This window comes from Panthera uncia, assembly GCF_023721935.1.
Source record: "Panthera uncia isolate 11264 chromosome A1 unlocalized genomic scaffold, Puncia_PCG_1.0 HiC_scaffold_17, whole genome shotgun sequence".
NCBI lineage: Eukaryota > Metazoa > Chordata > Mammalia > Carnivora > Felidae > Panthera > Panthera uncia.
The window spans coordinates 47775670-47801706 of NW_026057577.1; the positions used below are offsets into that span (position 1 = coordinate 47775670).

Sequence of the window (26037 nt, forward strand, 5' to 3'; positions counted from 1 at the left end):
TTCATAAAGCGAGTTTATTTATCCATAGGGGTGGATAATTAAATTGCAATGGAAATTTTAAGAAACCTTTGCTTAAAGACTCAATACCATCATTGTAGTAATAGACCTATTAGTACAAATTGGAGTATACCTTACGTTAAATTTCATTTGTCTTGCAAATAGAAAAATCTAAATGTTGTGTAAGGAAATATGCCATAACCTTTCTCCTGTTCTTGACTTAATATATGTTACTAAAAATACTCTCAGATTTTTAAGACTATGTAGTAAGACCATTGTGGAAATCAAAAATTAGTAAAAATCATGCAATAAATGTCTTGGATGTCACAATATTTTTTATTTAACTTCTTGGTTATAATTTTTTTTTTTGAATTTTAAAGAAGATCATGGAAGGAACAATGGATTATAATATCTACCAAGGATATTCAGAGGAAGTCATTTGACATATCCCCCCTAACAACAGAAACTTTTCTTTTTCTAAACAGAAATAGGTTTATCTTCATAATCAGAATGAAGAGTTCTTAAAATCATTATCGCATGGTATTGCACTCTACAGAGCTAATCATCGTATTCATTTTGGCAAACCTCATTTCAAATCTTTTCTTTAACAACAACAACAAAAAAAGTCTGTTTGTTTATGTCTACACCCAACGTGGGGCTCGAACTCATTACCCTGAGATCAAGAGTTGCATGACTCTTTCAACTGAGCCAGCCAGGTGCCCCTATTTTTGTTTTTGTGTGTAGGTATGCACACATTCACAAACACATGATTCTTTATAAATCAAAAAATACTTTGTCTTTGGTATATAATCTGTATTATGTATTCTAATGATTTTAAATCAACATTTCCCATTATAACAGTGATGTAGTGAAGAGTCAGCACATTATCTTGCACCTATCCAGGTGCTTGAACACTTTTGGCACCTAACAATGCAGCCTAAAATTACTGAGTTAAAGTGTTCACACACTTAGCATTGATACATTTTGCCAATTCTTAAAAGAAATGAATTATTTTTTTTAGTGTTAGGTGTACTATTTGACATATTTACTGAGTGTTGAATTACTGCTTATGTGTCAGATTCTGTGCTAGTTATTTGGGTTATAAAAGTAAAATGACTTGATTTTATTGGACTAATGGAGATTACAAAGAAGTAACAGGCAGTTAAAAATATGATATGGTAAGTGTGACAGTGAAGATAAATATAGGGAGCTTGTGTACCAGTTTTGGAGTCAGAAGTCTCTGCAGAGAAAGGGCATGGAAGCTGAGATCTTAGGGATAAATGTGAGCTATGAGTAGAAGGGAAGTGGAAGAGAGGAGTGTTATAAGCCACGAGGAGTAGGTGTCAAGGATTATGATACATTCTAAGAACTAACAGGATTTTAGAATGTGTGGAATGTATGCAAGGGGTAAGGCATCAGAGCTAGAGCTAAAGAATAAAGCATAGTTGAGACCATGAAGAACCTTGGAATAAAGTTAATGGGTATGGACTTGAAGAATTAAGGGGTGCTGTAGCAAGAAATCAATGGGATCAAATTTGAGCTTTAAAAAATTACCCTGCCTCTAGTTTGGAAACTGACTTGAGGGCAAGCAAATCAGTCCTCAGGTCAAAAGGCTGCAGTGAACTTGATTTTGGAAACCATCTGTACCAAAAGAGTCTAAGCTTGCCAATTAGACAAGGCAGTTACGAAGGGTAGTCTTCAAAGTCAGGTAAACAAGAGCACCATTTATCTAATGGCTCATCTATCTTGAAAAATCAAGCAAAGTACTTTTGGGGGAACTTGGGAACTCCCACCCAGCGAGTGAGAAGAGAGTCTGAAATCAGAAAAATAAGGTATAATAATAATACCATCATCATCATCATCATCACCATCTTGTAGTTACTCTCAGAAAGACTACACTTGGATTAGACTTGATTATAGACCTAAAACAGAGTGACTCGTGCTCAAGTGGAATAGAAGCTCATGATTTACTTTTTGTCTTCATCACAGATGGTTCAGGAGCCATTTGAAAGGGGTTTGCAGGTGAAGGAGGGACCTCAATGTCTTTACATGTATTAGATAAGAAAGGCAGGGTCAACAGTCCCTAAACTTAAAATGTACGAAGTCTCAGTGATTTAAGAGGACCATCCATGTGCAACTCCATTTGTGAAACACTGTTATAAAACCTTATGGTTCTCTGGAAGCCAATTTGTACAATTCTAATCCATGCTGATGAAAGTCTAGCTGAATGCCAGAAAAACTTCCTGCCTCACTTAATCCATACTAGGTACTATATTTAAAGTCATTTGTTCACATCTTCATACTTATACATAATACCGAAGTCATTTTGAGGTAAGTGAAACAAGTTTAGCAAAGCAAGAATACTGTGGGAAGTGGGAAGTCTTTAATAAATAATTTACATAATGCTTATTGGTCATTTAGTAAGTATGACCTTCACAAAAATGACCTCATCATCTTTAGGTATATATTATTTCATCTGTTGCAGTTTACTTAGTGCTTTTTATTCTGTGTGTTACATATGACATGTCTCATAAAATTCCTCCTCGTATCTAGCTTGTACACATCTCTCTGATGGTTCTCATGATTAGTATTCTGATACCATTTCTCCCTTAGTTTATGCCTATATTTATTTAGCCTGTACTACATAAGGAATCACAGTGTTAGATACTGTGTATCTAACTAATGAGCTAAGTGTAGCTCATTAAATTTTTTTTCTAAATGACTTTAGTTTTTTGTAAAAATGATGCCTACTCATAAAAAATTAAGGCAGTATATCCCCAAGCAAGAATAGGAAACCCAAAACAATAACACACCTACATCCAGAGAAAACTATCATTGACAGTAAGTGAACATTATTCCAGATATCTCTTAAACTCAGGACTGTGGCAAAAGAGATGGTGGTGAACAATAAATCCATTTAAATATAAAACTGAGGCTATACAACCATGAAAATTGTGCATATAAATGCTATGAACACTGACAATGTGAAAACAATAATATAACTAACCCAAATTGGAAAATGGAGGAAGGAAAAAGTGGAAAAAATGTTAAGTACACTAATTTCCTCAACCTTTAGGAAAGGAAGTTAATCTGTATGCCTAAAATTGAATCATGTCATTTAAAAAAAAAAAAAAAAAAAAGGAACTCCACTCTCTTACTGTTTTTATGACATTTTTTCATAAAATGGAAGGATTTCTTAGGAAATCTTTTGACACAAAGAAGCATTTGTATAAAATTTAGAAACTCTTTTAGTCTTCCATTTAGTATTTTTATGTTAAATTCAAGGAAAGTAAAAATATATTCTCTTCTAAGAAAATTACTTCTTTAACCTTGCTTTTTTCCTCTCCTTGGATCACCACCAGAGGGGAGGAAACAGGGCAAACTGCTGCCTTCAAGACTGGAAAGACAGGTGAACAGAGGGATTTGCAGCTCACCTGAGCACCAGAACAAACTGCCATGGGAACAGGGCTGGGATGAGAAACCTGAACCATCATTGATGAATTACTGGAGGCTTAGTGTGGACAAACCTAAGAGTTAAAAACTCCAGGGGGACACAGTCATAGGGAGGCCTCCCCACAATATTGTGAGATTTACCTCTGAGAGTTCAACTAGGTTTTTACAGTAAACATAACAGAAAAATCCCTTAGTGCTTCCTCCAGGGAGGGAGTAAAAGGAACTTTTTTTTTTTTTTTTGAAATATACCAGAATACCGTGTTCCTCTTCCTTGCCTTTAAGGGAAAGTAGTTAACTAGAGCCTAACCTTCTGGGGAATTATCAGAGCCTAACTACCTGGGGGAAAGGAAATAGCTAACTTCCTCTAGCTCTAGTCCTCCTTGTGGGAGAAGGGAAATAGCAACTCTAGCCCACTCAAGCCATCCTGCCCCACCTAATGGGGGGAAAGAAACAAAAACAAAAGCAAATCAGAAAAACAAACCTGAGAAACAATTGTTAAGTCATAGTCCAGAGGCTTAGGATCACTAAAGACTAATACCTAACCATAGGACTATAGGGCATCCCCTTCTCCCACACCTCCCCACCACTTTACTAAAGGCCTATTTACAGCAGTTCCTTTCACCTAGTACATCATGAATGGCGACCAGGAAAAAATTACAAGGCATAACAAAAAGCAAAAGACACAGTTTGAAGAGACGAAGCAAGCATCAGAGTAGATATAGCAAGGATGTTAGAATTATCAGACTGGGAATTTCAAACAGCCATCATTAATATGCTAAGAGCTCTACTGGATAAGGGAGACCACATGAAAGAACACATAGGCAACATAAGCAGAGAGATGAAGACGAAAAAGATGAGAAGGAACGAAAAGGAAACACTATAGATTAAAAACACTGTAAGAGAAGTGAAGAATGCCTTTGAATGGGCTTATTAGTAGACTGGACACAGAGGAAAGAATCTCTGAGCTAGAGGATATTTATTAGTAGAATCTCTGTAAACCAAAAAGCTGGGAGAATAAAGACTGAACGAAACAAAACAATACCAAGGGCTGTGGAACAACTGCAAAAAGTGTAACATGAATATTGGGAATAGTGTACTTCTTTTAATCAGACCTATGATCATGCACACTTTTTTGGCAGTCACATCATGGTGTTGACTCATGTTGTGCTGTCAGCTAAATGTCCCTCTGTCTTTATATTCTTGCTGCTGCTAGTACTCCTGCTACCCCCTGGATCCATCCCTATATCCTACACCTATAATTGTTTTGTCCTCTGCTTTATACCCAAGACAGCATTATAGGCCAGAAAATGGGTAAGAACCTGGTTGTGTGTTGGTAGAAATATATCCCAACCTTAACTTTGACCTGTTTTTTCACATTCTTGAAAGAGTTAAGCTAGTTAGGACTAATCCATAATCATTTTTGCTTAAGCACCCAGCCATTATTTGTTCTTTGCTTTAATGACAACAATGAAAGATATCATTCTTGCCTTATGCTGCATGAGTGTATAACTGCTTTATTCTCACAATATGTCAGGCTACTTTCTCTGTCAAAGAAAAAGGTGTATTTAATTTTAAATTATTTATCCTTAATTATGCTAGTTGTTTTAGATTAATTTGTGGTGTTCCGCATTTTGACTATGATATGTCAGCATTTGGATTTGCTTTTTATTTATCTTGCTTGAATTCATTGAGCTTCCTGAACGTAAAGACTAACATTTTTCATCAGTTTTGGAAAATTCTCAGACATTATCTCAATTTCAGTTTCTATTTTCTCTTTCTGCAGTTCCACCTGTAATGGACCTTCTCACTTTGTCTCCCATTTCTTCTAACCGCCCACAGTTGTTGATTTTTTTTTCCTCTGTGTTTTCCATCTTGTGTTATGTGCGTTTTCAGATATATCTAATTCACTCAATCTCTTTTATTCAGCTATTCAATAGTTCATTGAGTTTAATTTTAGCTATTCATCCCTTCTGAAAGTTGTTTTGATTCTTTTTCCAGTCATGGATGTGGATTTTGTATTCAATTTTTTATTCTCTCCATATAATAAACATACTTGTTTTATTTTTGCAGTCTGAAATTTTGAGAGTCAGGTTCTGTTATTTGTTGTTCCTCTGATTCTCACTCACAATGCCGTTTTTTTTATATATATATATATATATTAATGATATTGTGAAGTCTTTTTATTGGGAGGTTGTTTGTTTTTTTTAAGAACTCTTGAGTGTTCTTTGAAATATGATTGAGGATTTCTTCCTTCGGAGAAGATTTGCCTTTTGTTCCAACAGGCCCATTAAAGTACTATAGATCACTGGTAATTTTAATTAAAAATACTCTTGAGATGTTTTGAGAATATTCATTAGTTTGAGAGCCTGCTTACCTGCATGGACCTGAGACAGACAACCTGTTTTATAGTCTTCTTGTGCTTTTTTAGTAGATGTGTTTATTTCCACCTTTCCAATGAGTAGAGAATCCTTAGATTTATGTGTAGGAGTACTACTTCAGTCCTCATGATTAAAGCCCCAAGTTAAAACCCAATCCTAGATTACTGAGACCACTTAACTCAGTGGCCCAGTAACAAGTGCAATGCCTCTTGCTCTAGTTCTCAGTCCTCTCCTTGTTTTTCAACCCCTTGGTTTTTAGTGAGCTAAGCTATATATTTAAAGAGCTAAGTTATGCATTTATTACATTTTTTAAATGTACTTTATTCAGCTCTTCTTGGTATTTGATTGCAAGAGAATTTTCAGATTACCTTGTATGAAGCCTTACTGGAAATGGAAATCTCATGTTTTTCATATTCAGTTAATATCATTCGTAAAGTTGGAGTGGGGAATAGACATATGGCTAAAGATCGAATTTCTGCCACAACAAATTTACTCCACTTCTATGAAATATTGGCTAAGCCAAGGTCTTGCTGTAAAATAACATGTTTGATTCTGAACTTCTTACATGGTGTTTAGACAGAATAACAATATCACCTACCAGTGCGGACATTTTATCATTTTGTGCAGGATTCATTGTTTAGTCTGATTTGGAAAAGAACAAAATTTTCTAAAATTTGAGAGAGATCTTACAAAGATTAATGGCAACCTACATCAGATGTCTAAACTTTTTATGTAGAAATAAATGTGATCCTTCATATGAAATGAGTAAAATTTTAAGTCTTAAGGCTATGTGCAGGTGCATTTAGACTCCTCCTTTTTTCCAAATTGGAGTCTTTCTATTCCTACGTATTGGTCCAACAGATTATGAAGGACATGTAGAACATTATCTCTCAGATTAAACCTTATCTTTTTTTAAATATTTATTTATTTATTTATTTATTTATTTATTATGAGAAAGAGAGAGAGTGTGTGAGTAGGGGAGGGGCAGAGAGAGAGGGAGAGAGAGAGAGAATCCCAAGCAAGCTCCACACTGCCAGCAAAGAGCCTGATGCAGGGCTTGGACCCACAGAGTACAAGATCATGACCTGAGCCGAAATCAAAAGTCAGATGCATAACTGACTGAGCCAGTTAGGCACCCCAAACCTGTCTTTTGATAGATATCTTCTTCTAAGATCATTTAGGCTGAAATACGGCAGGTTCTCCATTAGCCTCCCTCATAGAACTTGTAAGTGTATATCCGTTTCTAAGTTGACTTGTTTATTCTTTACCTTCTCAACTAGATTACAATGAAAGAAAATAAGCAATTCAGTTCCAAGTGTTCAGTGACCAGAATTAAGATATGTGAGTTTTGTAATTTTTAGTGTTTTGAAACTGCTACATTTTTCATTTTTGTAGCATATGGTATTTAATCCAAACAGTGCATCAGACATAAAAACTTATCAGTAAGTTTTTGAAATCTGTGCATTCTTGAGAAAAGGATATGCCGTTTTAATCTCTTTAGTTAGCCTGAGGTCTCATTTTGTCAGTAATTGATTCTGTAAATAGTAAAAGTAGAAATAGTGTCGGTGGCGGGGGTGAGATAAATAATAATAGAAGCAAACCAATGTTGAGTACACACTCTAGGCCCAGCGTCATGTTAAGTATGGTAAGCAATTTCCATGGAATTGTATTCATTTCTTGCAACCTTACTGCTTTTCACCTTTTGAGATGCAGAAACTGAGACTTAGATTGCTTAACTTAGTTGTCTAAGGCCATCCTGCTAGTAATAGGTAAAGCAGAGCTTTAAAGATACAAGTTTCCCTTATTTAATTTGGTTAGATATTTCCTGGATATATCTATATATTTTCAAAATTCATGTATAAACTACAACATAGTATACATTCCGATACATGGTAAACCTCCATCCCTGTTCCTGCTGATGATACCATAAATGTAAAACTCACGCCATACACTTATAGTTTTAATACCTGTGACAGGCTTCTATTATGGCTATTTTATGATTTCATCAACAGCCAAGCTGTTGTTTCATTACAAACAGATTCAGTATCTTTGTGATTAAAGCAGCAGGCTAAAAACCATGAAGGGTGTACTGTTTGCTTTGCAATCATTTCCATGTGTTATGAATTCTTATCAGATGTTGGGAAATAGCAGGCTTAAGCTAACTGCAAGTACTACATGTCTGGTCCAAGAAACAGTCATCTGTAGTGGACATATGTTTAGCTGTCAGCTTGCTTAATAAGGTCTCTAAACAAATTCATTTACTGTCCACTTCATTTTTGTAGACTAAAGTTCTTTTCAAAAGCATGTCAAACAGGTCTTAATAACCTTACCTTTTTTTTTTTTTGAAGGTGAATGTTAGAAAAGGTCAGTGTTTGAGTTCATCACCCTAATATTAAGATAATATTTCTCATGCCATAAGAAAAAAGAACAGATATAATTCAAAATTTTCCTAAGGCACCTTCCTGGAAACTGGAGAAAATGAGAAAAGCATCTGGGAAAAAATAAAAACTGACTGAAAATTATGCAAGATAATTGTTCTTTGCCATTTTAAATCTTCAATCTCAAGTTTAAAAGCTGCACAATTTTAAAAAAGCAAGATTTTCGGGGCCCCTGGGGGGCTCAGTCAGTTAAGCGTCTGACTTTGACTCAGGTCATGATCTTGCGGTTTGTGAGTTCGAGCCCCACATCGGGCTCCGTGCTGACAGCTCAGAGCCTGGAGCCTGCTACAGATTCTGTGTCTCCCTCTCTCTGCTTCTGTCTGTCTCTCTCTGTCTCTCTGTCTCTCTCTCTCTCTCAAAAATAAATAAACATTAAAAAAATAAATAAAATAAAAATGAAAGATTTTTAACTACTTATATAAAGTAATATAAGCAGTCTGATAAAAATTTAAGCATACTATAGTTATAAAAACTTTCCTGTGTAGTTACTTATTCATAGTGTCTTCTGCTGTATAAAAAAAAATGTTTGGCCAAAAAATAAGGTATTCAATCTAAATGTACTTTTCACCCAGTGAATAGTTAGCAAACTAAGTGAGATCCCACATAAGGAATCAGAAGCCTGTGTCATGTTTACAGTTCCATTACTGACTTGGGCAATATTGAAAAAAATCTCTTAGTGTCTCTATACTTCAACTTTTTGTATCTATGACAAAGATGACTGTTTGGCATCTCACTATTTCCTTAAATAATGGGTGTCAAGATCCTTAATACAAAGAAGTTGAAACAAGACTATCTGTATAATATTATCATTTTTTACACTTATACTATAATTACGACTATGCACTTCAGAAATATGAATTTACACCTTTCTCAGAATGTACTGGGTGATGATAAAAGTGAGGCAAAGAAGGATGCTTTCTTGTGGCCATATAATGATGTTGGGTCTAGGTCTTCTGATAAACATGTCTCTGTTTTTACTGAAGTGTTTTTTTGTTTACTCTTTGGAATGGACATTAGTTTTAAAAAGAACAAACCTGGGCACCTGGGGTAAGTGTCTGACTCTTGATTTTGGCTCAGGTCGTGATCTCACAGTTCATGGGTTCAAGCCCTACGTCTGGCTCTGCATTGCCAGTGTGGAGCCTGCTTGGGCTTCTCTCTCTGTCCCTCCCCTGCTTGCTTGTGTGTGCGTTCTCTCTCTCTCTCTCTCTCTCTCTCTCTCTCTCTCTCTCAAAATATAAATAAACTTTAAAAAAATAAAAAGAAAAAAACCCATCAATCACATTAGAGTAGATACCTTTAATAGCATAGCACTTAGTATCATTTTACCATCAAATTTTACTTAAAATTATTGATTATTTAATTATTTAAATTGCTTATGTAATTTGATAGTTATGAGTTTTTTGGATTATTTTGTCATTAAAAAACCCTGCCTTCTAAGCAGCTGATAGTGCTTTTACTCGTGCTCATCCTTAATCTTTGCACTAGTCTTGTTATAATACATATGCTGAATATAGCCACAATTTATAGATGAGAGAAAACCAAGGCTCAGTGAGGTTGACAACCTTGCCCCAATGCTGTGATCAAGTCCACTTTTTCTATGAAGTGTTGAAAGCTGAGGAAGATTTGAGTAGACAGAGATAGGGAAGAAAGACCATTTTAGGTCACGGAAAGAGCAGGAACAAAGGGGTACATGTGCTGAATCTTAAAGTTTGCCAACGTAATTTTGACTAGTATGTTTCTGGCTAAAATTTAGAGTAACTGTAGAGGATATGTGAGAGATAAGGTTGAAATAGTAGTTTGAAGGTAGCTTTTGGGAGGATTCACATGCTTGAGAAAGAAACTTAGTGCACAATTCAGTAGGATTTAGGGAATTATGAAGATCAGGGGAGTAGAATTGTAGGTTTGGCATAAGTGTGCTAAATGAATGGAAGAATGGCCAAACCAGAGGCACAGAGACCAGGTAGGAGGACTGTTGTGAGTGCAGTTGTGAAAATCCAAACACCTGTCCCTGACCACAGAAAAGAAGAGACTTTGTAAAAGAAGGATGTGACTACTAATCAGCTTAGAAGATACAGGAGAAATACTAGCAGGTAGGCCTGACAACCAGCATTTTGGTGGCTCAAAAACAGGAAAGACAAATAAGGTGGTGTTTTTTGAGAAACCAAAATGATCAGTCTGACTTTTAAAATGGTAAATCTGATGTATTTGTGGAATATCAAATGCAAGTATCCATCTGGCAGTTAGAAATACGATTTAAGCTTGAAAGTGGAAATATGTAAAAAGCATCAGGCTAACAATCTTGATTTTATGCACTGAATGCATTAAGATAGATGGTATTGAAGTCCTGAATGTGGATGAGATTTCTAAAGAAAAGAGAAAAAGAAAGAGGGTTGAGACTAAGCTACTGAGAAGCCCCTACATTTGAGAAGCAGGACGTGGAAGAGTAAAAGCCAGTGGAAATAGAGACAGAATATTAGTAAGGTAGGAGGAGATCTGGCATGACACTATGTCTGAGATTCCAAAAGGTCAGAGGTAAGGTGGTCAACAAAGTGAGATTCTACTGAAGGTCTAAGTTAGCATCCAATGGGAAGCTGTGGAAATTTTTTATTAGGAGGTCATAAGTTACTTTTTCTAAGACAGCAGTTTAGTAGTGCATGGTTACTAGTAAAGTATTAAAATAGGTGGAAAGCAGGTAAAGTGAAGCAACAAGAACAGTTGAGAAATTGGTTATAAAAAAAAAAAAAAGAAAAAAAAGGAAGCTCAAAGCTGTAGAGAAACTCAAGGAAAATATTCCCATCTGGTCACTCATGAATGCTTGGCATTTAGACTGTCGCAGATTCTCTTCCTAGCCCTATCTTTTGTTACTAGCCCCCAGCCCCTTAAATCATTTATTCTATAGCCTAATGTTTTAGCATACACCCTGTGTTTCACCACCTCCCTGTTTTCATTTAAACACACTACTTAAGTACCTGCCTCTTCACTGTACCTCCACATGGGTAACTCCTATTCATCTCTCTGGAGATGAATTTGGAGGCCCAAATCAGATGCCTCCTCTGTGAAGCCATCCCTTATTTAGCCTGCTGTAATGTTTCCCTCTCTGAGTTGAAAAATGCTTCAGTCATTTCTTTGTCATGGCAATTAACCATGTTAACTGGGTGAGCCTGGGTGGCTCAGTTGGTTAAGCATCCGACTTCAGCTCAGGTCATGATCTCACGATTTGTGAGTTCGAGCCCTGCGTCGGGCTCTGTGCTGACAGTTCAGAGCCTGGAGCCTGCTTCGGATTCTGTGTCTCCCTCTCTCTCTCTCTCTCTGCCCCTCCCCCGCTCATGCTCTGTCTCTCTCTGTCTCAGAAATAAATATTAAAAGAAAAAACAAACAACTATGTACTGTTATTATTTATTCATGTACGAGATTTATGTCCCTCATTGGAATTTAGGCTCCTTGGAGATTTTCTCAAGGTATTAGTGTACCATAATGTAAAGAATATGGACAATCCCATTTTTAGTTTTTACCTCTATCAGTGACTGATAGACTGTGTGACTTCAGGCTAAGTATTTAATCTCCACAAGCCTCAGACTTCTTTCTGTAAAATGCCTATATCACAGGTTCTTGAGGAGATTAAGTGGTAACTAGGGAGGTGACTGGTTTAAAGAATCTGGCTAACTAGGTTCCTTTCCCTCCTTATTCACTTTGATTTCTGTGCCATCACTCAGAATGGTACCGTACAAATATTAGATGCTCCAGAAATTGTTGAAGAAATTAGTACTTTCTTTGCTATTACTAAATATACAAAGGCTACTATAATTTCTAGGCTGCTATATTTTATTGGGATGATTTGTTTTAAAGACATTCTCTTTTCCAGGGCACCTGGGTGGCTCAGTCAGTTGAGCATCTGACTTCACTTCAGGTCATGGTCTCACAGTTCATGAGTTCAAGCCCCACATTGGACTCCCTGCTGTCAGTGAAGAGCCTGTTTTGGATCCTCTGTCCCTCTCTCTCTCTGTCCTCCCCCCAGTCACACTCTTTCCCTATCAAAAATAAAATATAATATAAACCATAAAATATAAACCATATTAAAATTCAAATGAATTCAGATTAGAAACATACCTATTAGAGAAAAAAGTCAATTAGCTCAGAGTTAATAGTAGCTTACAGAAGCCATTTGTTTTACCATACAAGCAGAAACTAGGCTCTGAAGGCATAAAGATACTGCCTGGACTCTAAAGCAAGCCCATAGTTTAGCAGTGTTCAGGTGACATAAACTCCAGGCTTACAACTTTTGTTCTCATTTTAACAGTTTAAAGATATTCTAGCACCAATGGATAAGATTATATTCTAGACAATATACAGACTGTGACCTAAAGACTAGTTTAAAAACTTGCACTTCATTCTAAGAGTTATGGATTCCTCAAGTACCAACAGATAGTGTTATTTGAATAGTCTGAAAGATTTTAACAATGTTGTAAATTCTGAATCACTTGAAAAATTTAGTATAATGAACCAATTTTTAATAATCTTATAGAACTTCCCTTCTCTATCTTACTTTGTCTTTTTTTAGTTTTTATTCATTATTCACTTTATATGTTATTGAAGTTTTTAAAAAAATTTTTAAATGTTTATTTTTGAGAGGCAGAGAGAGAGACAGAGCACGATCAAGGGAGGGGCAGAGAGACAGGGAGACACAGAATCCAAAGCAGGTTCCAGGCTCTGAGCTGTCAGCACAGAACCTGACGTAGGGCTCGAACTCACAAACTGTGAGATCATGACCTGAGCCGAAGTTGGACACTTAACTAACTGAGCCACCGTGGTGCCACTAGCTGTTATTATGGCTACTTAAACAGTGCATCTAAGTCTTTGACTATTTAAGGATAGATTTTTAGAAGCTGGCATTATGCATTCATTGCCCTTTATAAAAATTATGAAGAGTTGATCTCCATATGTAGTAGAGGTAGCATTTATTTGTAGTAAATAACATAATAAAGAAATATTCCTACATCGCAAACAACCTTAACTGTAATGCTATTTTAACATGATCTAAATAATAATAGCTACCATTTGTTGAACATGTATTGTCTGTCCAATATTTTAAATATCTTACCCCCATTTCATAGTTGAGGAAACTGAGTCTCACAGAAGTTAAATAATTGTTCTGAGGCCACTCAGATAATAAGTGTTAGAGTTAGCTTTTAAATCAAGACTTTCTGAATTCAAAGTTAATCCTTTCAATAACTGTGCATTACTACCTCTGCAACAGTATATACTGTCATTGCCTCATTCTTCGCATACTTCAAATGACTCTCATAACTAGTTTGTTTAGCCATCATGCAGCATTTCCTCTTCAACTTTCAAAATAATCTTTCCCTCAAAGACCTTAGTATTCAGAAAACATCATCTAAATTTCTGTATTACTTACCAAATTAAAAATTTTTTTAATTAGTATAATAAAAGATGGTATTTAGTGGATGGAGTAAAGATGTGGTTGCTATTCCCTGTGCTCATATAACTTCAAGAAATAGGAAGTAATTTATCTGAGAAATACATAATGAGAGCCTAAACTGGGCATTGATGTTGAGAGTCAAGAGGAGTATTATACGTGAGAGAGATTGGAAAATGACATACTCCGACAGTGATTCAGTGAAAGGGCGGGGGAACAGTCCCAGAGGAAGTTTAAAGTCTGGTCATTAGGAGGAAAATAGTTCCACATTCAAACAGGGATTTCATGAAAAGGAACAGATTTGGGCAGGGAGGAGATGACTTCAAGTCTGAACATTGCAGCGTCTCGCCTCCACTATCCATCTAGATCTGGGCCCTTGAAATGTGGCTAGTTTATACTGAGGTGTGCTGTAAGTATAAAATACATGCCAGATTTAGAACATTTAGTACAAAAAAAAAAAAAAGTAAATACAGTATTAATATTTTTATATTGGTTGCATGTTGACATAATAATATTGTGGACATACTAAGTTAATGAGTTAAAAACAAGTTGCTAATTTAACCTGTTTCCTTTTGCTATTTCTTTAATGTGGCAGCTAGGATACTTAATTGCATATGTGTCTTACCTTATATTTCTGTTGGACAGTACTAATGTACAGGAAGGTTTATAACAGTTAAAGATGCAGGACCAAACATTCAGAGCAAAACATCTAGATTTGGAAATAACCTATATGAAAGTGATATCTGATGTTATGAGATTAGACAAATGTTATGAGATTAGACAAAATGCCATTGTACAAGGTACAGAAATGGGAAAAATACCAAGAATTATAGATTGAGAAAAGAAAGAGTAATTAGAATAAGGATTGGAGAATCAATACTCTAAAATGGTACATAGTCTGATTAGGATAGAATTTCAAGAAGGAAGGAGTGGTTAATATTGAATGATAGAGAAGCCAAAGAGGAAAAGGAAGACTGAGAAAAGACCATTGAATTTGGTTGATACAGAAGCAGTTTCAATAGAGTATAAGAAGGATAGATTGCAAGAGATTAAGAAGTTTGAGGCTGAGAAAGTAGACTCTATATATAAACTGTTCTTTCAGGCCAAGAGTCCAGTGGTAAAGATAATCATCACTTGATTGGAGCAGAGTCCAGGGAAATTTGAGTATGTTTGTTGGCTGAATGAAAGGATTAGTAAAGTAGGAGTGCTTGGAGTTGTAAAGAAGAGAAGATAATTGCTATATGGCAGTCCTAACGCACTGGGTCCCAAACCTGAATGCGTATTGGAATCAACCAGAACTTGTTACAAGGACAAATTCCCAGGCAACATCTCACATCTAACAAAATAACATTCTCTGGAGGTTTGTCTCTAGGAACATGTTGTGAACAAGGTCTTCTAGGTAATTATCACATATTCATAAGGACAAACAAGTCAAGAAAATTAAAGGTGCTGGTGAGGACATTAGTGAAATAGCTGACCGTATCATCTAGAATGGATAGAGAGCCAGTTGGGTTAGAATAGGGCTGACAGATCATGAACTATGAAGAAGCTGGCTTTCATTATTATATTGAGTGAGAACAGGTTCAATAGCAATGAAAAACTGAGGAAGTAGGTAGTAGATTTAAAAAAATTTTTTTTAATGTTTGTTTGTTTGTTTTGAGAGAGAGAGCAGGGAAGGGGCAGACAGAGAGAGGGAGACATAGAATCCAAAGCAGGCTCCAGGCTCTGAGCTGTCAGCACAGAGCCTGACACGGGGCTCGAACTCAGGAAATTTGAGATCATGACCTGAGCTGAATTTGGACGTTTAACCGACCAAGCCACCTAAGCACCCCAAGTAGGTAGTAGATTTTAATTAGAAGGAATTTTCAGAATTCAGGATCTTGGAGGCCAAGCAGATACAAATTATAGCCATTTGTGTTTGATGTAGAAAAGAGGTAGTAAGAATTGAGTTGTGCACATTGTACGACCTATTACTTTGGTAACTAATATATGACATGCTTTAAAAGAAAAATAAAGTATGAGATTTGGGGACCAGGAAGAAGCACAAAGTTTGAATCAGTATGGAAGTATTTAGATTTAAGATCCCGGTAAACTGTGGCTTGGGTGTCTTTGGAGACCTTTTCTAGACTTGTTGCCTACTTGGGTTTACAGTGGTTCTTTGAGTGTCTGTTATCCACTCTAGCTTTTACTGAAATAGAGTAGATGCCTGACATTCAAAGTTTGACTGGCCACTAGTGACCCTAAGTGTTCATGTCATGGGTAATTAATTTTTTATAAGCACATGAATTTGAATATGTCCTAAAACTGGCTTTGTAGAAGCTAGCCACCTAGTGACTTGTAGTGAAGTCAATATTTATATCCCAGTTTACCTTTAATACATGATTGTACTAATCATCAGAATACCTCAGCCTTGTAGGTTTCACAGAAGAGGAAATTTTTTGCCAAATTATGGTATTAAGTGGGTTAAAAATTAATTGAGTTTAAAAAACTGAGTTTAAAAACATTTTAGCACCGCACCTAGCATGTAATTGCTTAATAAATGGTAGCTACTGGTGCCAGTTGAGGAATTCACCAAGTTTTAAAGCCACATCTTTTTGTGTATGTGCAAGTTTAGTAAGTAGAATTTATATTAAAATTTTGTTTTGATTCAGGATCTTCATGAATTATTAAACTGGAACTAGAATGCTAAACTGGCAAGTGAATTAGAATAGTGGGATATTTATCATTTATCTATTTCTGTTTAACATACTTGATAGGGAGTATATTTTATAGGTAATTCATATTATATTGCTATTCTAAAAAATGATAGCTTCTAAAATACTCGATAGCTCTGTTTCCATAGCACAATACACAGGTAAGAAACAAAATGAATTACATTATTTTTTTGTGTTTTTTTAGGGATTTAGTGTATGTAAAAAACAATATGCCTGTTTTTGCTAAACAATTTTTTATTTCCGTGTATTATGTACTTTATATAACTGTTTTTGCTTTACAGTGACGAGCTCCGAAAAGAAGCAAGACAGTTAAAGCGGGAACTGTTAGCAGCAAAACAAAAAAAAGTAGAAAATGCAACAAAACAAGCAGAAAAAAAAAGTGAAGGTAAGGATATTTATCAGGTTTTTATTTTCACTTGTACAACATTACCCTCTTCCCTCCATCTCCCCTTCCTTCCTTTTCTCCTCTTTCCCTCCTCCCTCCTTTTTAAGTTTTGCTTTTTTTTTTTTTTTTTTTTTTTTTAATACTTAGACAGTTAGCCAATAAAATAAATTTCCATTTAGGATTTTGTCTACGAAGTAAATTCAGTCAAACATGATCATAACTGGTATTCTAAGAAGCTTAATGAAAACTAAGAGACTTGTCCTCAGGCAAAACTTAAATGTTGCCATAACACATGTCTAGGAGTGCACAAGAATGGAATGTTCATTTCTTATATTGCATACCCTTTAAAACATTTTTAAAAAGCATTTAGGCCCTATATTTGGGACTTGTGTAAATATTTGTGCATTGGTTTGAATAGTATGAAATATAAACTCTTGTTTTTTGTTTGTTTTTGTTAAGATACTGAAAATCTAAACTATCAATAAAGCTGATAAAAAATTAATCAAAATAATACCCTTCTATTTATATAGGTTAAATATATTCTTAATTTTACTATGATTTTTATGAAGCTATTAGGGCTTTATTTTAAGTTTATTTACTTTGAGAGAGAGAGCACAAGTGGGGTAGGTGCAAGGGGTGAGAGGGAGAGGGAGAGGCAGGGAGAGAGAGAGAGAGAGAGAGAGAGGGAGGGAGGGAGAGAGGGAGAATCCCAAGCAGGCTCCATGATGTCAGCATAGAGCCCAACACAGGGCTCAATCTCATGAACTGTGAGATCATGATTTGAGCCAAAATCAAGAATTGGATGCTTGACCAACTGAGCCACCCAGGCACTTCAGCATTAGTATTTATTTTAAGTAGCACAGGTAATAACCACATAACTATCTAAAGGACATAGTTCTTAGATTATTTGCACCATATCCCCCGATGACTGTTATAGTAAAGGCAGGTACTTAATGAAGAATTCAAAGTCACCAAAATATATTTGAATGAAACTATTAAAAAATTAACTCCCCATGATGACACAAATTATAAGCTCTATTTAAAAGAAAGGAAAGGGGCACCTGGGTGGCTCAGTAGGTTAAGCATCCGACTTCAGCTCAGGTCATGAGCTCACAGTTTATGAGTTTGAACCCCACATCAGGCTCTGTGCTGACAGCTCAGAGCCTAGAGCCTGCTTGGAAATCTTCATCTACCTCTCTCTCTGCCCCTCCCCTGCTCACACTCTGTCTCTCTCTCAAAAAAATAAACATTAAAAAAAATTAAAAAGAAAAGAAAAGAAAAGATAAACTTATGTGTGACCAGGTCATGTAGATAAAGTATAACCCTGAACAGAAACAAGCTATATTGGCAATACTGCGACTTGAAAGAAATACAGTGAAGGTTATTTTATTTTTAAGCTTAATTTTTTTTTTTTAATGTTTATTCATTTTTTTTGAGAGACAGAGAGAGACAGAGCATGAGCGGGGAAGGAGCAGAGAGAGAAGGAGACGCAGAATCCGAAGCAGGCTCCAGGCTCTGAGCTGTCAGCACAGAGCCCGACGCAAGGCTCGAACTCACGAACTGTGAGATCATGACCTGAGCTGAAGTCGGGCGCTCAACTGACTGAGCCACCCAGGCACCCCTATTTTTTAAGTTTAGACATAATTTTCTCAGAGTATTGTTCCTTATAATTAAAAGCATTTTAAATATATGAGAGTAATTCCTTTCAACTAGAAAGATCTTTTACTTAAATTTTAATTCATTTTTGAGCAAATAATTATTAGTACTCCCATTCCTCAAGAACCATGCAGGACTAGGGGTATGAAGTTGGCAATGGATGGAGGTTCTTACCTTTATAGTTCATGATCTAGGCAGAGTGAAAGAATTGGAAATAGATAATTACTGCAATAGTGCTTTATAGTTAAGGCTTATATTAAATATAAGTAGTGCTGTTTTAAATTATTTATCTGCCTTTAAAATATTAAATGCAATTAAAGAAACGTTTGAGTCTTAGAATGATTTCTTAACACAAAAGAGAAGATTTCTTCTAGAGCTTATTTCAGTCTGTTGATGAGAAAGCCATATAAAACCATTTTGTTATGCCATAATTAGAGAATTATATTAGGAATTACTTTTCTCAATTTAATTTTCCTTATATCTTCCAGAAATATCCTGGAGTTTCCTTAAATCTGAATATCATTTAAAATTAGCTTCTACAAAAAGTGGGTCATTTTATTTATTTTTGATTGCTTTGTTTTGAAATAATTTTACACTTCCAGATAAGTTGCAAATACAGAATTCCCATATATCTTTAACATGAAGGTCTTATATAACCATAGTACAATGGTGAAAACCAAGCAATTGATGTTAATACATGACTGTTAACTAACTACAGACCTGATAAGAATTTCACCCATTTTCCCACTACCATTGTTTTTCTGTTCTGTTTTTCCACCCAGAATTCCATACTGTATTGAGTCATCATGTTCCTCCTTAGTGTCCTCTGATCTATGACAGTTCCTCAATCTTTTCTTATCTTTCATGTCTTTGACACTTTGAGGAGTCCTAGTTAGATATTTTGGGGAATGTCTCATTTGAGTTTGTCTGATGTTGTCTTGTGATTAGATTAAGGTTATGCTTTTTTTTTTTTTTTTTTTTTTTTTGGCAAGATTGCCACAGAAATGATATGTCCTTCCCAGTGCATTATAAAGTTGTCTGTTGTCTTTTTACTGGTAATACTGCCTTGATGACTAATTTAAAGTGGTGTCTGTTGAGTTGCTACACTCTAAAGTTACTCTTTCCCTTTGAGATTTTAAGTATTTGGGGGGAGATACTGTGAGACTATTCTGTTTCTTTTCAAGCTTACCTCCGCTAATTTTAGTATCCATTGGTGGATCTTGCCTATAGGCAACAGTTATTTACTGTGGTGTTCTAATGGTAAATTTTTATTTTCCTTTTTCTTACTACTTTTATTACTTGGAATTCTTTAAGAAAGAGGTCTCTCTCGCTCTCTTTCTCTATTACTTATTTATATCACTATTCACTTATTTATATCAATATGAACTTGTGAATATTTATTTTATTCTATGTGTTATAATCCCAAACTATCATGATTTATTTTGTTGTTCAGATAGTACCAGAATTGGTCATTAGTAGTTCTTTCAGGTTGGCTCCTGTGTCTTTTCAACTGGCTCCCACTTTGAGAACATTTTTACTTTCTAGCACTAGAAGCCCAAATTGATCTTGTGGTTTCCCTTCTCCAGGCCTGGAATCAACCACTTCAGGGAATTCTTGTTTTCCATTGTATTTAGAAACCAAGATCTAGGCACTAAGTCAGTCTTTTTATTTTGATTCTAATAATTTTAGAATGCTATTAGGAGCAATTTTGTATTATCACCATCTTGTTAAAATGCTGAACAAAATTTGCTTTTAGCCCCTATCTGTGATGCGTTATAAATTACCTTTTTCTTGGAATTGTATTTCCTCTAAACTTACTTGATCTTTTTAAATTGACTAGTATGTATAATGTTAGAAAAATGTTTATTACAGAGGCGCCTGGTGGCTCAGTCAGTTAAGCGTCCAATTTTGTCTCAGGTCATGACCTCACGGTTCGTGGGTTCGGGCCCCACATCAGGCTCTGTGCTGACAGCTCAGAGCTTGGAGCCTGCTTCAAATTCTGTGTCTCTTCCTTGCCCTTCCTCGCTCGTGCTCTCTCTTTCTCAAAAGTAAATTAAACATTAAAAAAAAATTCTTTTAATTTATTATGGAAGATTTGTGAATTTTAAGCCTCCCTGAATATATGTCAGAACTTAGCCTATCTTCCCAGGTGAAAGATATTCCATGGTTAGAACTATATAAACTCTGGGAACAGATCCAAAAGTTCTCATAAGCATTTTCATAGTAAGATCATCACATGAAAAGAAGTTGAAAGTGATATTTGACCTTGGCTCTATAACTTCATACATCATCTGAACCAATTCAAGAAAGATTTCTTGATTGGGCTATATGGCTGCATATCTGGCTTTTTTTTTTTTTTAAGTTTATTTTATTTTGAGAGAAAGAGAGAGAATGAGCAGGGGAGAGGCCGAGAGAGGAAGAGACAGAATCCTAAGCAGACTCCTCACTATCAGCACAGAGCCTGACATGGGGCTTGACCTCATGAACCGTGAGATCATGACCTGAACCAAGATTAAGAGTCAGACGCTTAACTGACTGAGCCACCCACACATCCGTGCATATAATGCCCCTGAATTATAAAAGCCCCTGCGTATCTGGCTTTTATAAGACACTTTATTTTAATCCAAGACTAAATTATCTGAGTATTATGGCAACTCTGGATGGTTTTGTCTTTTGAATATTATATGCTATATCTAGAAATTTAATTTGCCAACAAACTTAGAAGTAGATAATCCATTATTAAAAAGAGCATTTTGAATATTTTGATGTATAAACTATTGTGTAATATAGACCTATCTTCCAAACGAATTTACATCTGGATGCATGTACCACATCTGCTAATTTAGAGAGTCTAAAAATACATTAATTTTGGTGTTTTTTTAAAGTTTTTTATTTATTTTCTGAGAGAGACACAGAGAGAGAGAGAGAGAGAGCTCATGCACGCACAAGTGAGGGAGGGGCAGAGAAAGAGAGAGAAAGAGAGAGAATCCCAGGCAGCCTTCACACCAGCAGCACAGAGACTGGTGCACTGGGCTCAAACTCAGGAGCCATCAGATCATGACCTGAGCCAAAAGCAACAGTCAGATGCTGAACTGACTGAGCCAGCCAGGAGCCCCAATTTTGTTATTTTTAATAGTAATTTTTGATAGTAATACTAAGTGCTTGTTATATGTAACACTAAAGGTTAGAAGAATACTTTAGGCTATTATATCTTATCAAAAAATAAACAGGAAAGTATTACAACTTTTAAGTCTAGTTACTAAGCCTGTGTGACTCCATTCTCTTGTTGTAAATCCATGTAGAAAATGTTTTGTGTACCCCTCAAGATTCTTGTAAGAAGTAAATTAAATAATGAGAAGACCTTTAATAAATGTACAGTGGTGTATAAAAATAAATTTTAGGAAGAAAAATATAGCTATTTCTGGTTTCATTTTGTCCTATCGAAATCCTACAAATGGAAATTTTGAAATTTTTTTTTTTTTTTTTTTTTTAGCGTTTATTTATTTTTGAGACAGAGACAAAGCATGAACGGGGGAGGGTCAGAGAGAGGGAGACACAGAATCTGAAACAGGCTCCAGGCTCTGAGCTGTCAGCACAGAGCCCGACGCGGGGCTCAAACTCACAGACCGCGAGATCATGACCTGGGCCGAAGTCAGCCGCTTAACCGACTGAGCCACTCAGGCGCCCCTGGAAATTTTGAATTTTAATACTGTGTTAGTTGCAGTTAAAGCCTGTAATCAATATAGCTATATATAAATACAACATAAATCAAAATTTCAAAATAAATATTTCTTTCATATGCTTTCTAAGTTACATTTCTATAATCCTATTCTTTGTTAAAAAGGTTTTAAGTGTGAGCTTGACTATATTCTTTTTGTTTTTTAACGTTTATTTATTTTTGAGACAGAGAGAAAGCATGAACGGGGAAGGGTCAGAGAGAGAGGGAGACACAGAATCTGAAACAGGCTCCAGGCTCTGAGCTGTCAGCACAGAGCCCGACATGGGGTTCAAACTCACGGATCACGAGATCATGACCTGAGCTGAAGTTGGACGCTTAACTGACTGAGCCACCCAGGCGCCCCAGCTTGACTACATTCTTAAGTAAAACATCCAGTAGTATTATTTCCTGATTTTCTGAATTTATCTGGCGAGTCTAACACTTGTTTACTATTGCCACTTCATTTTAGAATTTAGTGTATTATCCTCAGATTAAAAGCACTTGGTGAAAAAAAACATCAGAACAAAAAAGCTTTGTGTTCTAATGCTTGTGCATTAATCTACCCCGTTCTGGCCTTCTTGTGTGAATGGAGGCATCCTATTTAGCATTTAGCCAGGTGTTCTAATAGATGTGATACTTTATTGGGCTTTTGTCATCTTAGGAAATCTTTAATCAGAGAGTAATATTCCTTTGGTTTGATAATCTTTACCCAATTTCTTGGACTGGATCCTTAGCCAGATTGGTATAAGACAAACAGGAATTTATATTCTAACTATGGTTGTACTTCTAAGTCTCTTCTGTCACCTTCGGCAAGTTACTGTAAAATCAAGACCCATCTATTTCTCTCTATATAAGTTAAAGATAAAATCTGCTATTCGTGTTTTTATAATGTTTTACTATTAAGTATTTACTTCTTATTAACTCCTTCAATTACATTATGGCAGAAGATAAAATACTTTTGTTGCCTTTACATCAGTAAATACTTTAGGCCCCATACAATTGAACAATCCTGAATGTATTGCTGTTTGATGTTACCTAATTGTGGTGATAGTGCCATGGGTATAGGCACATGTCCAAAACCATCAAAGTGTATATGTCCAACAAGTGCAGCTCTTTTATATGCCAATTATGCCCCAACAAAGCTGCCCCCCCAAGAATATTGATCTATAGCCCCCAAATCTCTTAACATCTCTGCTCTAGTAAGAAAATATACACTTACAATTGAGCCAACCTATTAATCTGTTTTAAACCAATGTAAAACAAAGCTTCTCTATGTATTAAAAATGTATATAGGACCATCCATTGTCTCTTCAGTCTTCCCAGAAAAGCTCAAAGCCTGCTATTCCTTATGTCACAAGGATATTGTCAGAGAACGTATAATTATACCTCAATATTATAAGAACAGCATTACATAAATATAACTCATAATTTTTACCATTAACTTGCCATCTGTATATATTTAAAGGCTTCAGATAATGTATAAAGGGTTTCACTAAATGAAAGAAACAGAACATCGAGGAATAAAACCATTATTTTAGTGTATAATTCGAATTGTTTTGATAGTGTGAAATTTGACTCTAAAATTCAAAATAGTTAAATCATATTCTCAGTTGAATACGGAATTTGCAGTAGGTTCTAACACCCCAAGTTAGGTAAACAAGGAATGTAGTATTTGACTTTAGACATCAGCAATGTCAGAAGAGATGTACTGCAGGACAATCCTGTTTACAGCCTGGGAGTTTCTCTAAAGTCCCACTGTGAGTCATCCAAGCCTATGCATAGGGGTTTTGTATCAATTTTGAATAAGATTGATAGTTAATTGGAGATAGGGTCGCTTTCCTCTGTTGGCTCCGTCAGGTTCTTTAATAAACTGTATAATCCTTTTCATGAAATTATGTCTCTAAGTCTTTTCCAGGTTTCTTTAAGTTTTATCATATCAAAACTAGTACCAAACTGAAAACAATCACATAGAGATACAGGTTAGGACATATTCTCAAATCACTTTTTGAGAGATAAGGTATCAGATCCTCTTTTCAAAGTTCTAAGCACACAATACCTGTTTTCTGACTGGTGCCAGAAATTAGAGGAAGAAGGGCAATCTGAGCTTGTAAATCAAGAAAGAATTTTAAAGCCTCTTCATGAACACATCCCTGGGGTGTTTTGTACCTCTCAAATTGCACTGAGCCATTTTAAGTTTTGTCAGACTCTCTTTTTAACACTGCATTAAGTCCGACTAGGGCCCCTCAGGCTTGATAGGTTGTAAAAGTATATAGTTTTTGACTACTTTTCATCTATCTAACACAGAATGTTAAACTAGCTTAACCTTGGTTTTTATAAAAATCAGAAGTGCTTTTGGAATGTTAGCTCTGTGTTGTGCCTAATGCCATGCAGAATCCATTCCTCTCCCTAAGCAAACTGGTACTTTTTTCCAAAGCAGTTAACTTACTTCAGGTACTTGAGTCATCATTCTTTTCTTGGAGGCTAGAAGTATCAGACCTATTTTTCCCACAGTCTACTCTTAATCTGTGTGCTTCTGTTTTTTTTTTAAGTTTATTTATTTACTTAAAGAGAGAGAACAAGCAGGGGAGGGGCAGAGAGAAAGAAAGAGAGAGAGAGAGAGAGAGAGAGAGAGAGAGAGAGAGAGAGAATCCCAAGCAGGCTCTGCAATGTCAGCATGGAGCCTGATGTGGGGCTCAAACTCACAAACATGAGATCATGACCTGAGCCGAAATTAGGAGTCTAACGCTTAAACCTACCGAGCCACCCAGGCATCCCCTGCGTGCAACTTTTAATGTTACTTACACAGAAGAGTAAAAGTATATTTGCAGTTGACCCATAGAAAGCCTCTCAGGCCAGCCATCAGTAATATTCTACTTATTCTTACTTTGTACATGGCACTAACAAAGGTGGAAATTTTATGGTATATGAAGTATAACCTCAAGAATTAAATGAATGAATGAATGAATGAATGAATGAATGAGTAAGCAAGCAAGCAAACAAGCAAAAGAAAAGCCAGGGTAGGGGCTGGCCTGTGTCTTGCTAGCCCACTATTTTATTGGACTTAAACAAAATTAAAAAAAAAAAAAAAGTGAGAGAGAAAGGCACAGCTAGGAACATTCTTTCTGGCAGTTGCAAGAGGTGATAGCTGACCACTTGACAGCAAGTAAGAAAGCACAAGAACTAATAGTAATGGAATATTATGGATTTGCTATTAATAGTATTTCATTATACTTTGAGAGCATGTCAGTATTAAAATTATTGATGGTCATTCAATTAAGAAAAGTTTAGATGGTACTTATTGTTTAGTAAGACAGAGATTGGGTAATGATTCCAACCTAACTGGTAAAAAAATAGAATTATCATTTTAATCAATTAGAGATAAGATTCTCTTTTCTGAAATATTTAGTTATGTCGAATACTTCATTTCTTAGAAGTCCTAAAAAAATAAAACTCCCTCTGTAGCAAGGATAGTCAGTCTCTCAAATAAAATTGTATTAAATACATGCCACTACCTTCATGGGCCAGAAAGCATGCTATATTTTTAATAATATGTCTTTCATTAATATAATTTCTAAAAAAAATAGTAAAGATTTTTAAAGGTATATAGTAAATGTAAAGATGTACATACCCTCACATTTAGACCAAGAATTTAATCTTTTGGTAGAGTGAATAAGAGATGATCATCTCTAATTTGAGAGTCCATAAAGTACTTTGTTCTTTTTTGGACAGTCCATCTCAGACTTTCTCACTACCTGTCATTAGCAAATCTTGTTGAGCCTTACTTTGAGAATCATACATTATGGGCACATTTAATGTTTATGTGCAATGAAAAATAGACTTTAACCAGTCTTCCTAATGGTTATT

At 35.6% G+C, this 26037-nt stretch overlaps 1 protein-coding gene across 1 annotated transcript in view; it reads left to right on the forward strand.

Annotated features, from left to right (window-relative positions):
• The window catches only part of CWC27 (CWC27 spliceosome associated cyclophilin), a 201451-nt gene that overhangs the window by 76453 nt on the left and 98961 nt on the right, over positions 1-26037 (forward strand). Inside the window, exon 11 of the mRNA XM_049649521.1 lies at positions 16696-16799. Within this exon, the coding sequence (XP_049505478.1) occupies positions 16696-16799 (104 nt within the window). The remainder of the gene's footprint in view (positions 1-16695; positions 16800-26037) is intronic.